The sequence below is a fragment of the Schistocerca serialis genome, chromosome 2 (genome assembly GCF_023864345.2).
Source record: "Schistocerca serialis cubense isolate TAMUIC-IGC-003099 chromosome 2, iqSchSeri2.2, whole genome shotgun sequence".
Lineage (NCBI taxonomy): Eukaryota > Metazoa > Arthropoda > Insecta > Orthoptera > Acrididae > Schistocerca > Schistocerca serialis.
The window spans coordinates 841498059-841515337 of NC_064639.1; the positions used below are offsets into that span (position 1 = coordinate 841498059).

Below are 17279 nucleotides of genomic sequence, written 5' to 3' on the forward strand. Positions count from 1 at the left end.
GGCCAGTTACATCTGAGGGATGTTGCCATCATGTAAACACGTGTTAACATGCATTTTTAACTGTACCATTACGTCTGTTATCCATTTTCCGTCTTCCACGAATGGGATAATATTTCCTATGATACTCTGACAATTTTGTACTGCGCTTACTCTTCATAGACTCGCTTTTTTTAGGTTCTGTGAACACCACGATATAGTTCTCGCTGGTCCGAAACAATTTTTCTCATTTAAATCTTGTACACAATGTGAGGAGAATGACTGTTTACATTACTATGCGTCCGTGGGATCTGTTACCTGTAGGATGATATTTTAACAAACGAATTCAACAACATCTAGGAGATTCCTGCAACTAAAACAATTTCCTCGCATCTTGTTAGCACGTTTTCGCGAAATATTACGGTTCTTCTTCTAGTGTGTATCAACATACGCCTTTCAATTAGCCAAACAAACCTGTTATTATTTTCCCGTAATCTACACTTCCACCCCCACCTGCAGACTCGGCTAGCATCTGTGTTTGTGTTCAAGTATGGCTTTCCCGCAGTGTTTCTATATTGTTGTCCACCCCCTGTGTACACGTCAACGAGAACTAGGAATAGAAACGTGGGAAGGGGTGTCCGTCTAGCGCAACGGCGGATTATGGGACTAAATTCTGGGGAGGCCAGGAAACATACTAGAAAGCCCCTTTTCATTTTATTTTAATGTATGCACACCTAGCGTTCCTAACGACTACTACTACTGCTGCAACTACTATTGGTACTACTAAGACGACGAACGATAGTAGTAATAGTAATAACAATACTAATAATACTTTTATTTACAAACGTTTCATTGGTGCTGCCTGTGAAAAAAGGTAACTTGACGATCCATACTTCTGAAACAAGTTAACCACGCGATCCTCCTCCTTTCTGAATCTTTCGATGACATCGTCGTACCATGTGTTTCTGCTTTCAAGGATTCGCAGTGATGGCTTTTCAGTTGAGGTACAAGCAAGCGATGATAAGCGGCCCTGGGCCATGCTGTAACTAAAATACGTTTTTAAGCGTTCTAGACAGGAAAAACTCCTTTCAACTGAAACAATTGTTGCAAGAATGGTAGAAATTAGACAAAATAGTTTCAAAGCCTCTGGAAGAATTCGGTCCGTTTCATTCTCAATCATTCTTTTGATAACGTCTCCCAAACTGACGAGCTTATATGTTTCTGTATGCTGGGAAGAAAATGAAGTCTCCAGTTGCACGCGCAACTACGAGCGACTGAAGGACGCAAACTACTTTTGTAATAATTAATCCACACCATCTACAGGGAAATGGTGACCATAATTGGCGAACTGAGTAGTATTGCCTCATATAAGAAAGAGCAGTTTCTGACAACGTGAAAAATCTTGTTTCCAGTTGTGTTACAATATTGTCGAATGCCTCAATGAACACTTGTTTGATTTTAACATCAATGAATTGTCACTGCATTTGTCCATCATTTCAGCTCTGTTCATCGAAGCTTCAGCTTCTGAACTAGTGGAACGTTTCGTAGAATTGAAAAGTCGACTGATTTATCATCGTTTCTTAAGTTTTTCATGTAAGCAATGCGTTCTGAGACAGCACTGTTGCAAAACTGTACATCATTCATGTCCTCCAGTTTCACACCACGTTGAATACGACAGCTCCTGCAAGGAAGCAATGACGTCTTCACTCGGAAGCTTTACGTCTGTATTTGTTCACGGTCGGGCTTCACCTATATTCACTTCACGCAGGACAACAAACGTAAGAGAAACCTAGGCAGGCGGCACCACAGTTACTGGCCTCCATTGCCGCGAAAGATCAAGGCAACATGGCTACTACAGCGTGTAACCCTCTTCTGTTCCCAGTAGTGACATGCTGGTTACCACAGGAACCGAGCGCTTACGGCATGTACCTGGCTGGTCTCCTCGCCGTATGCTTCGCGCATCCGAAAGCCTTGGGCTAGGTTTAAGCTTTCGCGCTTTGACTTTTTTGCTTTCTAGTGCTGGCAGTTAAGCTGGAATAACAGAAGCTAACGTCTTTCGTGCACGGCGACAAAAGTGAATAAAGATTTATTGTAAAAAATGCAGTGTAGCGCCAAAGAAACTGTTATAGACACGCGTATTAAAATTCAGGGATATGTAAACAGGCAGAATATGGCGCAGCTACCGGCAACGCCTATATAAGACAACAAACGCTGCCGGCAACGCCTATATAAGACAAGTTTCTGTCGCAGATGTCAGATCGGTTATTGCTGCTACAATGGCAGGTTATCAAGATTTGAGTTTGAACGTGGTGTTACAGTCGGCGCACGAACAATAGGATATAGCCTCTCCGAGATAGCGATGAAGTGAGGATTTTTCTGTACGACGATACCAAGAGTGTACTGTGAATTTCAGGAATCTGACATCGCTATGGCCAGAAAAAGATGGTGCAAGAACGGAACCAAAGACGACTGAAGAGACTTGTTCAACGTGACAGAAGTGCAACCCCTCCGCAAATTGCTGCAGATTTCTGTGCTGGGCCATCAACAAGTGTCAGCGTGCGAACCATTCAACGAAACATCATCGATATGGGCTTTCGGAGCCGAAGGCCCACTCGTGTACCATTGGTGACTGCACGACACAAAGCCTTACGCCTCCCCTGGGCCCATCAGCACCGACATTGGGCTGCTGATGACTGGAAACATGTTGCCTGCTCGGGCGAGTGACGAGTCTCGTTTCAAATTGTGTCATGTACGGGTGTGGAGACAATCTCAGGACCCTGCACGTCAGCAGGACACTGTTCAGGCTGGTGGAGGCTCTGTGATGGTGTGGGGCGTGTGCAGTTGAAGTGATGTGTGACCCTAATACATGTAGATACGACTGCGACTGGTGACACGTACGTAATCACCCTGTCTGATCACCTGAATCTATTGTGCATTCCGACGGACTTGGGCAGTTACAGCATGACAATGCGACACCCCACACTTCCATAATTGCTGCAGAGTGCCTCCAGGAGCACTTTTCTGAATTTAAACACTTTCGCAGCCCACCTAACTCCCCAGAGACGAACATTATTGAGCATATTTGGGGTGCCTTGTGAAGTGCTGCTCTGAAGAGATCTCCACCGCCTCATACTCTCACGGATTTTAGAGAGCCCTGCAGGGTTCATGGTGTCTACACCCTCCAGCACGACTTCTGAGTCTGCCTTGCAACGTTGGGTTCAGAAGAGATTTCCACTCCCTCGTACTCTTAGATATTTATGGTCAGCCCTGCATGATTCAAGGTGTCAGTTCCCTCCAGCACTACTTCAGACATTAGTCGAGTCCATGCCACGTCGTGTTGCGGCACTTCTACGTGCTCGCGGGGGCTCTACACGATATTAGGCAGCTGTACCAGTTTTTTTGGCTCTTCATTGTCGTTATTGCTACTACTGTTACTATACTACTACAACATAAAAGTGAAGCTCCGGGTTCCCATGCCTCCTCTGACCAGCCGCCACTGGTCTAGAGTCACCTCGGTGTTTATCGGTGTGCGCCGGAATTTAGCGACCCCGGCCTCTCTGGGGTGGGTCGACGGTGCGGTTTGGGGAGGGTCCCTGGGCCGCGGGGTGTGTGCCCTGCCAGGTGTTTTTGTGGCCCGGCCGGCGGCACCTGTCGGCCGCTGACTGGTGTCTGCGGCGGCTGCGGCTGCGGCTGGCGCCGGCGCGCCCGCCTCTGCCACCGCCCGCCTGGGCTGGCGCCGGCTGCCGCCCAGGAACGCGAGCCGCGCCGCGCCGCGCCACAAAAACAAACCCATATACTCGGCCGCGGCTCCCACAGTCTGCGCCTCTCCGCCGGACGTATCGACGCCTCCAGCCTGTTGCCAGCCTCTGCTGCTCCGTCGTCCAGTACGCAGACCGCGGTGAGTGCGTTTCTATTGTTAATAACGAGACGGTCTCGAGACGTCCGTTTGGTGCCATCCGCAGGTGGCAGTCGCGATTGTCGCATCGTCTTACCTCGCTTTCTCTGGATGAAACGTGCGGTTCGAGTAACGGCTCATTGTACAGGAATGGACTTCAGAGCCACGTACCAGGCGAGTCGGGAATAATGCAGAGGAAGCTACGTAAGGGAGGTTTCCAGTACTGGCATTTGCCTTACAGCCAAGGGAATCTTGCCGAAAGCCTTGCCCAGAATCGAGGGATTGCAGTCAATGTTAATTATAGCTCTGTGTCAATGTGTTTTATAAATACATACAGCAAAGTTCACGACATTTCCACACACCTATGACACTATCGATCACAGTTGAAGGGGATGACGTGAGAGTTGCATTACAATCGATTTTTGATTTAATTGAGTATGTGTGTGTGTGTGTGTGTGTGTGTGTGTGTGTGTGTGTGTGCGTTTGTGAATAAGCGTGAGTGTGTTTGTGAGCGTGAGTGTGTTTGTGACTACCACTTTTCGAGGCTGAACTTTCTATGTTTGCCGGCCGGAGTGGCCGTACGGTTCTAGTCGCTTCAGTCTGGAACCGCGTGACCGCTACGGTCGCAGGTTCGAATCCTGCCTCGGGCATGGATGTGTGTGATGTCCTTAGGTTACCTAGGTTTAAGTAGTTCTAAATTCTAGGGACTGATGACCACAGCAGTTAAGTCCCATAATGCTCAGAGCCATTTGAACCTTTCTGTGTTTATACTTCGTTTCTGCTAATATTGGCTTTTATTTATTAGGCTTTTGGGAAACGATGGGCACAAAAACTTGTCCCCTTAGGCCTTTATAATTACTTCGAGATATTCCTAATCTCTGATCATCGATAGTGAAATCCTTACTTTATTTAAAAAAAAAAAAAAAGTTCAAATGTGTGTGATATCTTATGGGACTTAACTGCTAAGGTCATCAGTCCCCAAGCTTACACACTACTTAACCTAAATTATCCTAAGGACAAAGACACACCCATGCCTGAGGGAGGACTCGAACCTCCGCCGGGACCAGCCGCACTGTCCATGACTGCAGCGCCTGAGACCGCTCGGCTAATCCCGCGCGGTATACTTTATTCCAGTTTGCTGTGATTGCAGTGCAGTAGATCTGAGCGTTTCTGTTTTTTTTTCTATTAATTTTCTAGTGTGTTCTTTTATCTGTTGTCCAACGTCATTCACGGCAAGTTATACGTGTGTCCGTCCAGTTATGATCCACCAAGGTGTTTTCAGTGTTAGTCATATGTTCTGGAGCCTTTGGAAAATCTCGATATTCGATTTACTTGTAACTCCCCAGGTTGAGCATCGATGTAATGTCATGTGCTATACAATTACAGCATACAGCACGACAAACAACCGACTGAACGATAGTACACATCTCGTTAGGATGGTATATCTGCTAGCAAACTGGCCAGTATACCTGTGTACTCTTTAGAGACTCTTCATTGCATTCGCTAAATCCTTTTAATTTGTACTAAAATGCTTGTCACTTATACCAAAGAAGTAGAGTGAACATAGCGATCAGGAAATTGGGTGTGATATCTGACTGTGGCGCACAAACAAAGGTTGGAAGAAAACACTAACAGTATTTACTTTGCGTCTACATTATTTTGGTTGTTGTGACGGACATTTAGTGTCAACGCATTCATAATGTTAAAAAACCTAAAGTATGGGCGGGGGCACCATTCACAAAGCTCAACTGTCCCAACATAATTGCACAGTGTCAGGACATGTTCAGCATCAAGTGAAGGTACACATGGGTGCCACAAAGCAAAGACAAACAACGCTCCATTTAGTCGTGCAGCTGCATAAATTATACTTCTTCTCCTTCTTCTAATATTTTGGCCGTATACTGTTCAGCCATCTTCGGAGTGAGCCGAAAGACTGGCTCTTTCGGTTCACTCTGAAATAAGCGGAACGGTATACGGCCGAAGTATTAGAAGAAAAAGAGGAACTCTTGCGGATGCACGCCCGAAATTTAATGGAGCAGTCACTGCGCAGCGAAAACACGAAGATGCACAGAAAGACAAAAAATGTTTACTGTACAAACAGGATACTGACAACATGTCATCAATTGGCAAAGAACTTATTTTCTTTGCATGTTTCTGAATTAAACCGCTTCCAGCTGTATGTGAACTTTTACAGGAATACGACCGCTTTCGTGATTTCAAATCACATCTTCAGGTGTGCATACGCCAGTAAATTTAAGCCCTGATACGGGAAGGAGGGGGGCCCAACATTCTCAAAATAAAATACTGTTCCGCGCAATAAGCAGGCCGTCATAGTTTCAAACAGTATTTTATTTTGAGAATGTTGAGTCCCCCTCCTTCCCGTATAAATGTTTTACTAGTGTATGCACACCTGAAGATGTGATTTGAAGTCACGACACCGGTCGTGTTCTTCTGAAAGTTCATCTGCAGCTGAACGCTGTTTATTTCAGAAACGTGGTTTCCACAGGAAACTATTTCTTTACATACAAATTATCCTCTCGCAAATATTACAACGAATGAGAAACATCTAGTAGCTCCTCTTATTCACAGCGGTACAGCGCGACGAATTCGAAAACGTAGTGCAGCTGACGAGTCCGTGCTCGGTGTATGCGACAGCACAGGAACTCTTTTAGGGTAATTGGTACAGGTTTTGGTTCCAAATAGAGGGGTGAATGGTTGAGGAGCGCGGGTGCCTAAGACTGAGACTGTAGACGTATGCCACTGGTTGACATTCCAGGCTGCGATCGGCGTCTAATGACCTGTTGGTTGCACCAAAAACCAGTGGCAGGCACCTGCCGGTCACCCAGAGGCCGAGCGCAACCGCAGCTAGAAGAGGGGGGGGGAGAGGAGGACGAGGGGGGAGAGAGAGAGAGAGAGAGAGAGAGTGGGTGGGAGAGAGGGAGGGAGGTCTGAGGTCTTGGCTGCGGGCCGCCTTTTTGTGTCGGCTGCTCGGCAGACACCTGTCCGTGGCGCCAGCCGGTCGCCTGGACGGGGAGAGGGGGGGGGGGGGGGGGGAGGCGGCGAGCCTCAAAAGGCGAGGCTGTGGCTGCGGCTGGCGGTCACGACAACCGCTGAGCTGCGCCGCGCCACGGCTCCTCAAATACCTGCCCAGCCCTGCCCAGCCCTGCCCTGCCCTGCCCGGCGCACTGCGTGCCCTGCATTCCACCTGCAACAGTTCCTACGCAGACGCGGCTCTCCGCAAGGGCCGACACGCAATTTGGAAATCGTAGAATCCACACGTTACAACACAGTCACTAAACCTACCTCGGTCACTTATGGGTTTTCTGTACGTCGGTTGTATTAACTTAGCACTAGAGAAGGTAAATCGGCAAATGCCAGCAAACCTAGGAGGAACAATAGTTAACCTCCGTGTCCAGATTGGTGGCATACGCTGATGGCGTAGGAATATCAGAGCCTGGAAGGACTATTATGCAGCATTGGGAGGATCAGCGCGGTAGTTAGGACTGTAACTCAATATAGGTAAAACAAAGTGTATGTTGATGTGAAAGCTTGATGGGGACACTTCAGTAAAAATATATGGGAAAGAGTTTCAAAGAGTGGAAAAGTCTAAATACGTAGGCTCGACAATAATGTAACAGGACAGCAGCAGAAATTCAAGGAAGAATAGCAAGTGGAAGCCGATGTTGTTACTCCTTGCAAAATGTACCGAAGTCTAGAAATGTTACTAGGAATACAAAAATCTAAATATGTTTGACTCTACTAAGACCTATAGTAATGTATGGATCGGAAGACTTAGAGATGAAAACGAAGGACGAAGGGTAGTTATTGTGATGGGAAAGTAAAATTCTGAGAAAGATATGTGGGGCGGCGAGAGAGGAAGGAAGCTGAAGAATAAGGACAAATGCTGAACTACTGGCGCTTTTTCGACAGGTCAGTAGGGTAGTGACAATCAAGCAAGAAAGAATAAGATGGGCTGGAGATGTACAGAGAATGACAGAAACTCGGAAGTGTTAAGGAAGTGTTTGTAGGAAAGCTGGTTGGTTGGTTGATTTGGATGAGGAGACCAGACAGCGAGGTCATCGGCCCTATTGGATTAGGGAAGGATTGAGAAGGAAGTCGGCAGGGAACATCCCGGGATTTGCCTTAAGCGATTAGGGAAAGTACGGTAAACCTAAATCAGAACGGCCGGACGCGGTTTTGAACCGTGGTCCTCCCGAATGCGAGTCCAGTGTGCTAATCACTACACCTCACATGGTGTAGGAAAGCCCGAAGGGAGAAAGTGAAGAAGAAGACCCAGGAGAGTGTGGCTTGAAGATATGGAGGAGGATCACAAAGCAATGGGAGTTGGAGAAGGAAAGCGATGGACAAACAAGAATGGAGGCAGGTAACGAAAAGGAGGGCAAGGTAATACATGGAGTGTAGCGCGACCAGTCAGTGATTTCGAAAATCATAGTATTTGCACGTAAGGCAACAATCAGTACTCCTAGCCCGATAAGTTACCTGTCTACCGGGCGTCGGTTGTTTTCAGTCCCTTTCATAAGCGACTCTCTTGTCTCCGTGGATTGCTCGTGGCGAGTTAGTCTACTGCATCGCCCCCGAAGCGTTATTCCCGTACCGAGTCTCTTCTGCCACGGATGGTCGTTTTCGTTTCCATGTCACTGTTCAACGCGGCGTGTGTTGTGAGAATTGTCTGCTGTGCTGTTTGACGTCTCAGTTGAGGGAACATCCATCTTACAAAAAGTATACTCTAGTGACAGAATCAAGAAATTAGCAATGATATTACAACATTGACTCAATTTCCCACCGGTCCCTGACAGAATATAGCAGCATTAAACAAGAAATGCTTCGCTAAAGTTACGAAAAATTATATTTAGTTGAACCCGAACTAGCTTTCGGCTTCCTAGGTCATCTTCAAGTTGGCAACCAAACGTCGGAAACGCAAATAAGGCGAGGTGCGACTTACACAAATATTACTTACACGGAAGATACAAAAGAAATAAAATGAAGACATGTAGAGAGTTTACAAAGTGAAATATCACATATTTATCTCACGCATAAATAGTTACATTCAACTTTCAACCATTTCCGAACATCTTTTAACAGAAAATCACCCGAACTATGCAGATTGCAAAGCATTACGAATTGCTAAGAAAGGCAGGAAGCTGACCCTACTGGAAACATTGAACATCAATAAATTTATCACACAGAATGCAAGCTTAGTACTAAGTTTCCTATTTCTCTTTCGTTAAATGAAGTATCAGTTGCAAAAATATTAGACCACAATTCTAAATTCAACTTTATTTTTCGCCTCTCGCTATCTGTAACGGCATTCAAGTAAAACGTCATTTTTCATTTTTAGTTAAATGTAACTATTTAGGCGTGACATAAAAATCTAATACTTTCGCTTATAAATACCCTTACATGTTTTCATTTTCGTTTGTTTTCTATCTTGTGCACAAGTAATACCTCAGTTAAGTCAGACGCCATTTTATCTGTGTTTGTGACCTTTAGCTGCCCATCTAACGATGGCCTAAGAGGCCGAAATCCGGTTCTTGACCAATCAAATATAGTTTTGCAGAACATTAGGAAAGTGTTTCCTATTTGTTATTAATGCAATTAAGGATTATTAATCAGCAAAGCAAAATTCATGAGTGTTGTTCTTGACAAAGGTGTGGTAAATTTTCCACGCTCCTCAGAACTGAGAGAATAAGAAAAGTTACCTCTAAGCATTTCAGAACATGGACAATTACTTGTTGGAGAAAATACATGCATACAAACACGTCAAACAATGTTAACAAAGCAGCGCGCAGAGTCGTTTTACTTTTCCTCTGTGGCAAATAACATCCAAAAACTATATTTTTCTAGTTCAATAGAACTTACTTTGACGCTATTGAAACAGTTTTCATTACAAAACGTTTTTCGTCTACCTTTTGCTTTCAGATATTCGGTCGCTCTTACGTGGTAACATTGGTAGCAAAAATATCACCTAGTCATGCAAATTTCTCCATGTGTCATGATTACAAAGGAAGCAATAAAAATAACGGATAGGAAGACGTAGAATCAATTACTGTGTGTAGGCGCGGCGAGAACAGATTGACCTGCGATGGTAGCAGACGACGCAACAGCCCCTGTTTCTCCAGCAGTCTTCAGCATACCGAGAATTATAGAACTCTACACGCGGCGCAGCCAGTCTATCTTTGACGTTAGTGACCCACTTGCGAAGGGGCCTGTCTCTCATTTACACGCTGTTACGTGACGTGTACTCACCACGACTGATCAGATTAAGAAAGTCACTCACGAAAAAGGAGCATTACAATACGTCCATTAATTCAGTGAGGGTGCTTTTTTTAAATTTGGACCTCCCTCTTCCCCTCACGTGAGGTTTACCGCGTAATTAAATTTGTTTGGTATGTTCATATTTTCGCTTCATATCACTAGCAATACCTAATGGGTTCCACGATATCCATAGAAATTAAAAAATGAATGTACGTATGTATGTAAGTATGCCCCACTTCTCCTCATACACCACTAGAGCGATTTCATCCAGACTTGATGTACATATCACTTACTGTCTGGAAAGGATCACTGTGGGGTAAGAACCACCTATCTATCAAAAGCGTGGGTGTGAAAAAGCAGTGAAGCCCTTGACGTGAGAACACCCACCAGTAGCTGTGGGAAGGAATGACAGAGACAGTAGCAGTGAGAGAGAACAAGAGGGAGACAATGGCAGTGAGAAGAGACAGTATTAGTAGGACAGAACGAAGGAGACTATGGGTGTGAGACAGGGGACAGTGATAGAGAGACACATAAAGATAATGACAATGAGGTGGGCTGAATCAGTGAGTGAGGACGGGGAAGTGCGACTGGATGAGTGTGAGTGGCTTACGAGGATGGACTAATGGGTGCGAGTGAGTTACAGTTAGCGGAGCTTTTGAGAACGAGATGTGAGTTGCCTGTTAAAAAGAGCGCACGGCAAAATTTTTGGGAAAGTTTTTATAGGTGCTGAGGAAGGCAGAATGAGGCAACTGGTACCCCACTTTTTAGTGCAAATGGTTCAAATGGCTCTGAGCACTATGAGACTTAACATCTGAGGTCATCAGTCCCCTAGAACTTCGAACTACTTGAGCCTAACTAACCGAAGGACATCACACACATCTATGCCCGAGGCAGGAATCGAACCTGAGACCGCAGCGGTCGCGCGGTTCCAGACTGAAGTGCCTAGAACCGCTCGGTCACACCGGCCGGCCACATTTTAGTCACAGAGTTTTAATAAACAGGAAAATATTCGCCTTTTTGTGCTCCGATAGATGTATTTTTCCGCTGGTTTAGTGACGGACGAAAAGTGGGTAGTTATGATGGTTTTGTGAGGTAGTAATTATGATTTGGGTCACTAGGGCACACTAGTTACGAGCCGACGATTAACGATCAGAATGAATAGCGAGGTGGGATGGGTTTCTGGTAGAGTTGCCGCGGGACGAACAGGTGCGCGGCTGGCAGACGGGACAGGTGACGAGGACGGGGAGCTGGCAGGTCCGGCGGCCGCCCACGAGTGGAGCGGCGACGGCGGCGGCCGCCGCGACTTGGCAACGCGGCCCCTGGCGCCAGGGCACATCTGGCGGGACGGGGCGGGCCCACGCGGAAGGAGCCAGCCGGCGCCGGCCGGGCATCTGGCCCCACACACGTGGCTCCGCCGTCTCTGTGTGAACGCCGCGCCGCTCTGACCTCCGCACACCCACGGCCGCTAACGACGCCGGCGGCCACGGCTCACTGCCACTCGCTCGACCCCTACTGCCTCGCAGGGCCGTCTCCTCCCATTACTGTACACACTTCAGCGACTCGCAGACTTTTAATCTTATAGAAAGAGTTGACAACTATAGACTGGCGTTGAGAGCTGCATGAGACCAGTCTCAAGACTGAAACTTCCTGGCAGAGATTAAAACTGTGTGCCGGGCTGTCACTCGAACTCGGGACCTTTGCCTTTCGCTCTAAAGTGCTCTACCCAAGCACGACTCACGACCACTCCTCACAGCTTCACTTCTGCCACTACCTCGTCTCCTACCTTCCTAACATCGCAAAAGTTCTTCTGCGAACCTAGCAGAAGTAGCACTTCTGGAAGAAAGTACATTGCGGAGACATGGCTCAGCCACAGCCTGGGGGATGTTTCCAGAATAATATTTTCAGTCTGCAGCGTAGTTCTGCTAGGTTGGCAGAAGAGCTTCTGTGAACTTCGGAAAGTAGGAGACAAAGTACTGACAGAACTGAAGTTGTGAGGACGGTCGTGAGTCGTGCTTAGGTAGCTCAGTCGGTAGGGCACTTGCCCGCGAACGGAAAAGGTCCTGAGTTCGAGTCCCGGACCGGCACCCAGTTTTAATCTGCCAGGAAGTTTCACAGCAATGGACACTCCGCTACAGAGTGAAAATCTCATTCTAGTCTCAACACTGGTAACCAACAACAGAAGGACAACGTCACTGTGTGGAACGTACCGTTACCTTGCCTCCGGCCGGCCGGTGTGGCCGAGCGGTTCTAGGCGCTACAGTCCGCAGGTTCGAATACTGCCTCGGTCATGGATGTGTGTGGTGTCCTTAGGCTAGTTAGATTAAAGTAGTTCTAAGTTCTAGGGGACTGATGAAATGGTTCAAATGGCTCTAAGCACTGTGGAACTTAACAGCTGTGGTCATCAGCCCCCTAGAACTTAGAACTACTTAAACTTAACTAACCCAAGGACATCACACACATCCATGCCCGAGGCAGGATTCGAACCTGCGACCGTAGCGTCACGCGGTTCCAGAGTGAAGCGCCTAGAACCGCACGGCCACACCGACCGGCGGGACTGATGACCTCAGAAGTTAAGTCCCATAGTGCTCAGAGCCATTTCAACCTTTCCTCCTCTGGGTGCTCCTCCAGTGGCTTTTGTTTACGTCAGAAATGGTTTTCCTAGGAACGGCTTTCCTTAATTCTTCTAAATTAATAGCGGTCTGGGTATAAGAGACCGGCTCAAGGTCGAGTGATTTCCCCATTAGGGCCGGTGTTTTTCAACACGTTTTGCAGCGAAATACTGGGTGTTTATAATTAAAGTACAGCTGGTCGCACAAGTCCAGTATGGGCTGTAATTACTGTACAGCAAGGATACTTCGTACATATTCTGATGTAGTCATGCAGAACTGATTAATGCAGGAACAAAATGAGTTCCAATTTTGGCCACCAGTTCAATGTAGGCTGCATTATCGTATGGCATCTATACTTGGTAGATATTCTGATGCGCTATTGTAGAACTGATTTTCACTGGAAAAAAAATAGTTCCAATTTTGGTCAACAGATGCAAATTGCGCTGTGAACGCAACAAAAACGCATGGACGTATTTCAATATGTAATGGATTAGGAACGGGACGTGGGCAGAAAAGGTGAAACAAGTGAGAAAGGCATAATGCTGATTTTGTTATTCACCACTGCTTACACAATTTGTTCAACATGAGCACTGGAGACGCTCATGACATGCTGTACAACCCCACATTTACACCTGGTGCGCTAAATCGAAACTAATTTTGTAAATCAGTTCCGGTTAGCGAATCAGAATATCTACCAAGTATCGATGACATGCGGTAATACAGCCCACACTGGACCTTCACGCATAGCTGCACTTTAATTATGTTGTTGTTGTTGTCTTCAGTCCTGAGACTGGTTTGATGCAGCTCTCCATGCTAATCTATCCTGTGCAAGCTCCCTCATCTCCCAGTACCTACTGCAACCTACATCCTTCTGAATCTGCTTAGTGTATTCATCTCTTGGTCTCCCTCTACGATTTTTACCCTCCACACTGCCCTCCAATGCTAAATTTGTGATCCCTTGATGCCTCAGGACATGTCCTACCAACCGATCCCTTCTTCTAGTCAAGTAGTGCCATAAACTTCTCTTCTCCCCAACCCTATTCTATACCTCCTCATTAGTTACGTGATCTACCCACCTAATCTTCAACATTCTTCTGTAGCACCACATTTCGAAAGCTACTATTCTCTTCTTGTCCGAACTATTTATTGTCCACGTTTCACTTCCATACATGGCTACACTCCATACAAATACTTTCAGAAACGACTTCCTGTCATTTAAATCTATACTCGATGTTAACAAATTTCTCTTCTTCAGAAACGCTTTCCTTGCTATTGACAGTCTACATTTTATATCCTCTCTACTCCGACCATCATCAGTTATTTTGCTTCCCAAATAGCAAAACTCCTTTACTACTTTAAGTCTAAAGGGCGTTAATTATCCACCTTGGTATTGTGAATAGTTTAACCCTGTTTCGGGGGTAAAAGCGTGGATGGCTACATTTATTCTGGTGTTGCGTGATTGTAGGAGTCTGGTTTCAAATTGTGGCGAGCGGATGGACGTGTACGGGTATGGAGAAGACCTCATGAATCCATGGTCCCTGCATGTCAGCGGGGGAGTGTTCAAGCTGGTGGAGGTTCTGTAATGGTGTGGGGCGTGTGCAGTTGGAGTGATATGGGACCCGTCACACGTCTCGATACGGTTGTGAGAGATGATACGTCAGCATCCTCTCTGATCACCTGCATCCATTCATGCCCATTGTGCATTCCGACGGACTTGGGCAATTCTAGCAGGACAATGCGACACTCCACACATCCAGAAATGCTACAGAGTGGCTTCAGGAACACTCTTCTGAGTTTAAACACTTCCGCTGCCCACCAAACTCGCCAGACATGAACATTACTGAGCCTATCTGGGATGTCTCGCAACGTTCTGTTCAGAAGAGATCTCTAACCTTCGTACTGTAATGGATTTATAGACAGCCCTGCAGTATTCATGGTGTCAATTCCCTTCAGAACTAGTTCAGACATTAGTCGAGTCGATGCCACGTCGTGTTGCGGCGCTTCTGCGTGCTCGCGGTGGACCTACACGATATTAGGCAGGTGTACCAGTTTCTTTGGCTCTTCATTGTACATGTATGTCTCCTTCTAGAGTACTTGGCAGGTAAATGCTTTCTGTCGCATGAGTAAATTCTTCTTCCACGTCGAGCAGAGGGTCAGCGGTGCGGTATCTCCAACAATAGCGGGCGCGATGAAGGATGAACAGACGTGCAGTACTCCCCACGAGCCTAGTCGCTCCGCCGCTGTGGGCACGCGAGGCGCGGCCAGGTGGTGGCGCTGCCTTGCAGCGTGCACCGGCAGAGATGTTTGCGGGCTGTGGGAACCGGCTGTCCCCCTCCCCTCCCCGCGGCCGAGCAAGTGGCGCGTGTGAACGGCGCCAGCCGACCCGGCGCGGCGCCGTGGACCGCCTTCCATTCCCGGCGGCGACCCACTGCACCTGCTGCAGCCTGCTACAGCCATCCACCTTCATTCACACGGTACCTGCCAGCAACTGTGCCCTACCAATACATTTAATGACGAAATAAAACACGTCAAAGTGTGACAAAAAATCAGCACTCCCGACAAGTGAAATCCGTGTATTATGGGGCGGATGCTCGTTCTCGACCCAGGACATCAGACTTTCGCCGGCCACTCTCTTACCGACTTAGCCATCTGTGCACGCATCACTGACGGATGCATAGGGACAACCTGTCACAAGTTCCTCCAGATATCTTCCCAACTGTACTTGGTTCAAATGGTTCAAATGGCTCTGAGCACTATGGGACGTAACTTCTGAGGTCGCCAGTCCCCTAGAACTTAGAACTACTTAAACCTAACTAACCTAAGGACATTATACACATCCATGCCCGAGGCACGATTCGAACCTGCGACCGTAGTGGTCGGGCGGTTCCAGACTGTAGCGCTTAGAACCGCTCGGCCACTCCGGGCGGCCCCAACTGTACTCAATGAGGTGTCTGCTGAGACAACCACACTATATCTCACTAACATTCATGAGGTTGCTGCTCGTCAGTCTCTCTGCTCCACCTTTTCTCCCGCGGATCCTAGTCGCACTGAAATGAAAGAAGACATCGAGATAATTCAAAGAAAGGTGGCTTGTTTTCTGTTATCACGAAGTAGGTGACACAGTTGCTCCGTATGGCAGATATTGAGAAAAAGGCATTTTTCATTGTGACGAGATCTTTGACGAAATTTCGATGAAATGCTTTCTCCTCCGAATGCCAAAATATTTTACATACATACACAGCGATAAAGTAGGAGAAATCAGAGCTCTTACCGGGATATTTAGGTGTTAATTTTTCCCTCGAACTATTCGAGAGCGGAACAGTACAGATTAGAGTTTTAAAGTGGAGTCTTGCAATCTCTGTCAAAAACGTGAGTGTTAATTGCAGTGTAATGCATATGTGTATGGAGATGTGGAATGTCCGCAGTCGGTGGTCTAGTGGCTTTGCCTCTAGATCGCGGAGTCCTAGGCTAGATTCTCGACTGGCTAGAAGACTGTATATTTGTGCTGTCTTCATCGTTTCATTTCATCTTCATCGACGAGCAAGTTGCTGAAGTGGCGTCAGGTAGAAGACGTTGCACCAGGTGGACGAACCACCCCAACTCCCTGCCAGTAATCATCATCATCAGCCAGTTCTATCACTTAATGATGTGACCTCTTTTGAGTCGGCGTGTAACAAAGCATCCCAGTAATATCTTCCATTTCTTCCCATCCTGAGCTTCCCGTTGCCAATTGAATCCCACTGTCTTCCTTATACCTCTGTCCCATCTGTCTGGTGGTCTTCCTCTAGATGTTTTTTTGATAAACTGGGCTCCAGCCTAGGACTTGTTTAGACCATCTACCATCTTTTGTTCGAGCAACATGACCAGCCCACTGCCATTTCAATGTATTCACTCTTTCCATTATGTCGGTAACCTTCGTTGTTCGTCTTATTTCAACTGCTCTCTTACTGTCTTTTTTTTTTTGTATAACCCGACTCTGATCTTTCGATTCCTCTTTGGGCAACTATTAGCTTCCTAACAATGAACTCATTTAATGTCCCATAAATTATTACTGGCCATATACAGTACATTGGTCAAAAATAGATTTCTTCAACTCAACCGACATCTTAGATTTCAAAATTGAAGCGTGCCTCCTATAAGCTTGCCAGCCCAATTTAATTCGTCTTAATATTTCTGATTTTAAATCTCCTTTCATGTTTATCAGTTGACCCAGATAGGTATATTCTGTGACTCTTTGGAGTTGTGTACATCCAACTGATGTACTTCCCTGAGGTGTCCATTCATTGATCATTATTTTTGTTTTCTCAATGTTTATTTTTAGTCCAACTTCAGAGCACACTAATGCAAGTTCGTTAACTAAAACTTGAAGTTCTTCTATGTCATTTGGAAATAGGACCATATCATCCGCAAACGTCAAGTTTTTCAGTCTTTTTGCGGCCAGTAATACGACAGGATAATTTCGTTTTTTCATTTCGACTTGGAGTTGAGCAAATACCTAGCGAGAAGCTTCTTCTTCCGCTGAC

The 17279-nt window shown here is 46.5% G+C and overlaps 1 protein-coding gene across 1 annotated transcript in view; it reads left to right on the forward strand.

Moving 5' to 3' along the window:
• Positions 1-11301: 11301 nt before the first annotated feature.
• LOC126456454 (uncharacterized) overlaps positions 11302-17279 on the forward strand; it is a 59238-nt gene continuing 53260 nt past the window's right edge. The window contains exon 1 of the mRNA XM_050092204.1: positions 11302-11496. Within this exon, the coding sequence (XP_049948161.1) occupies positions 11302-11496 (195 nt within the window). The remainder of the gene's footprint in view (positions 11497-17279) is intronic.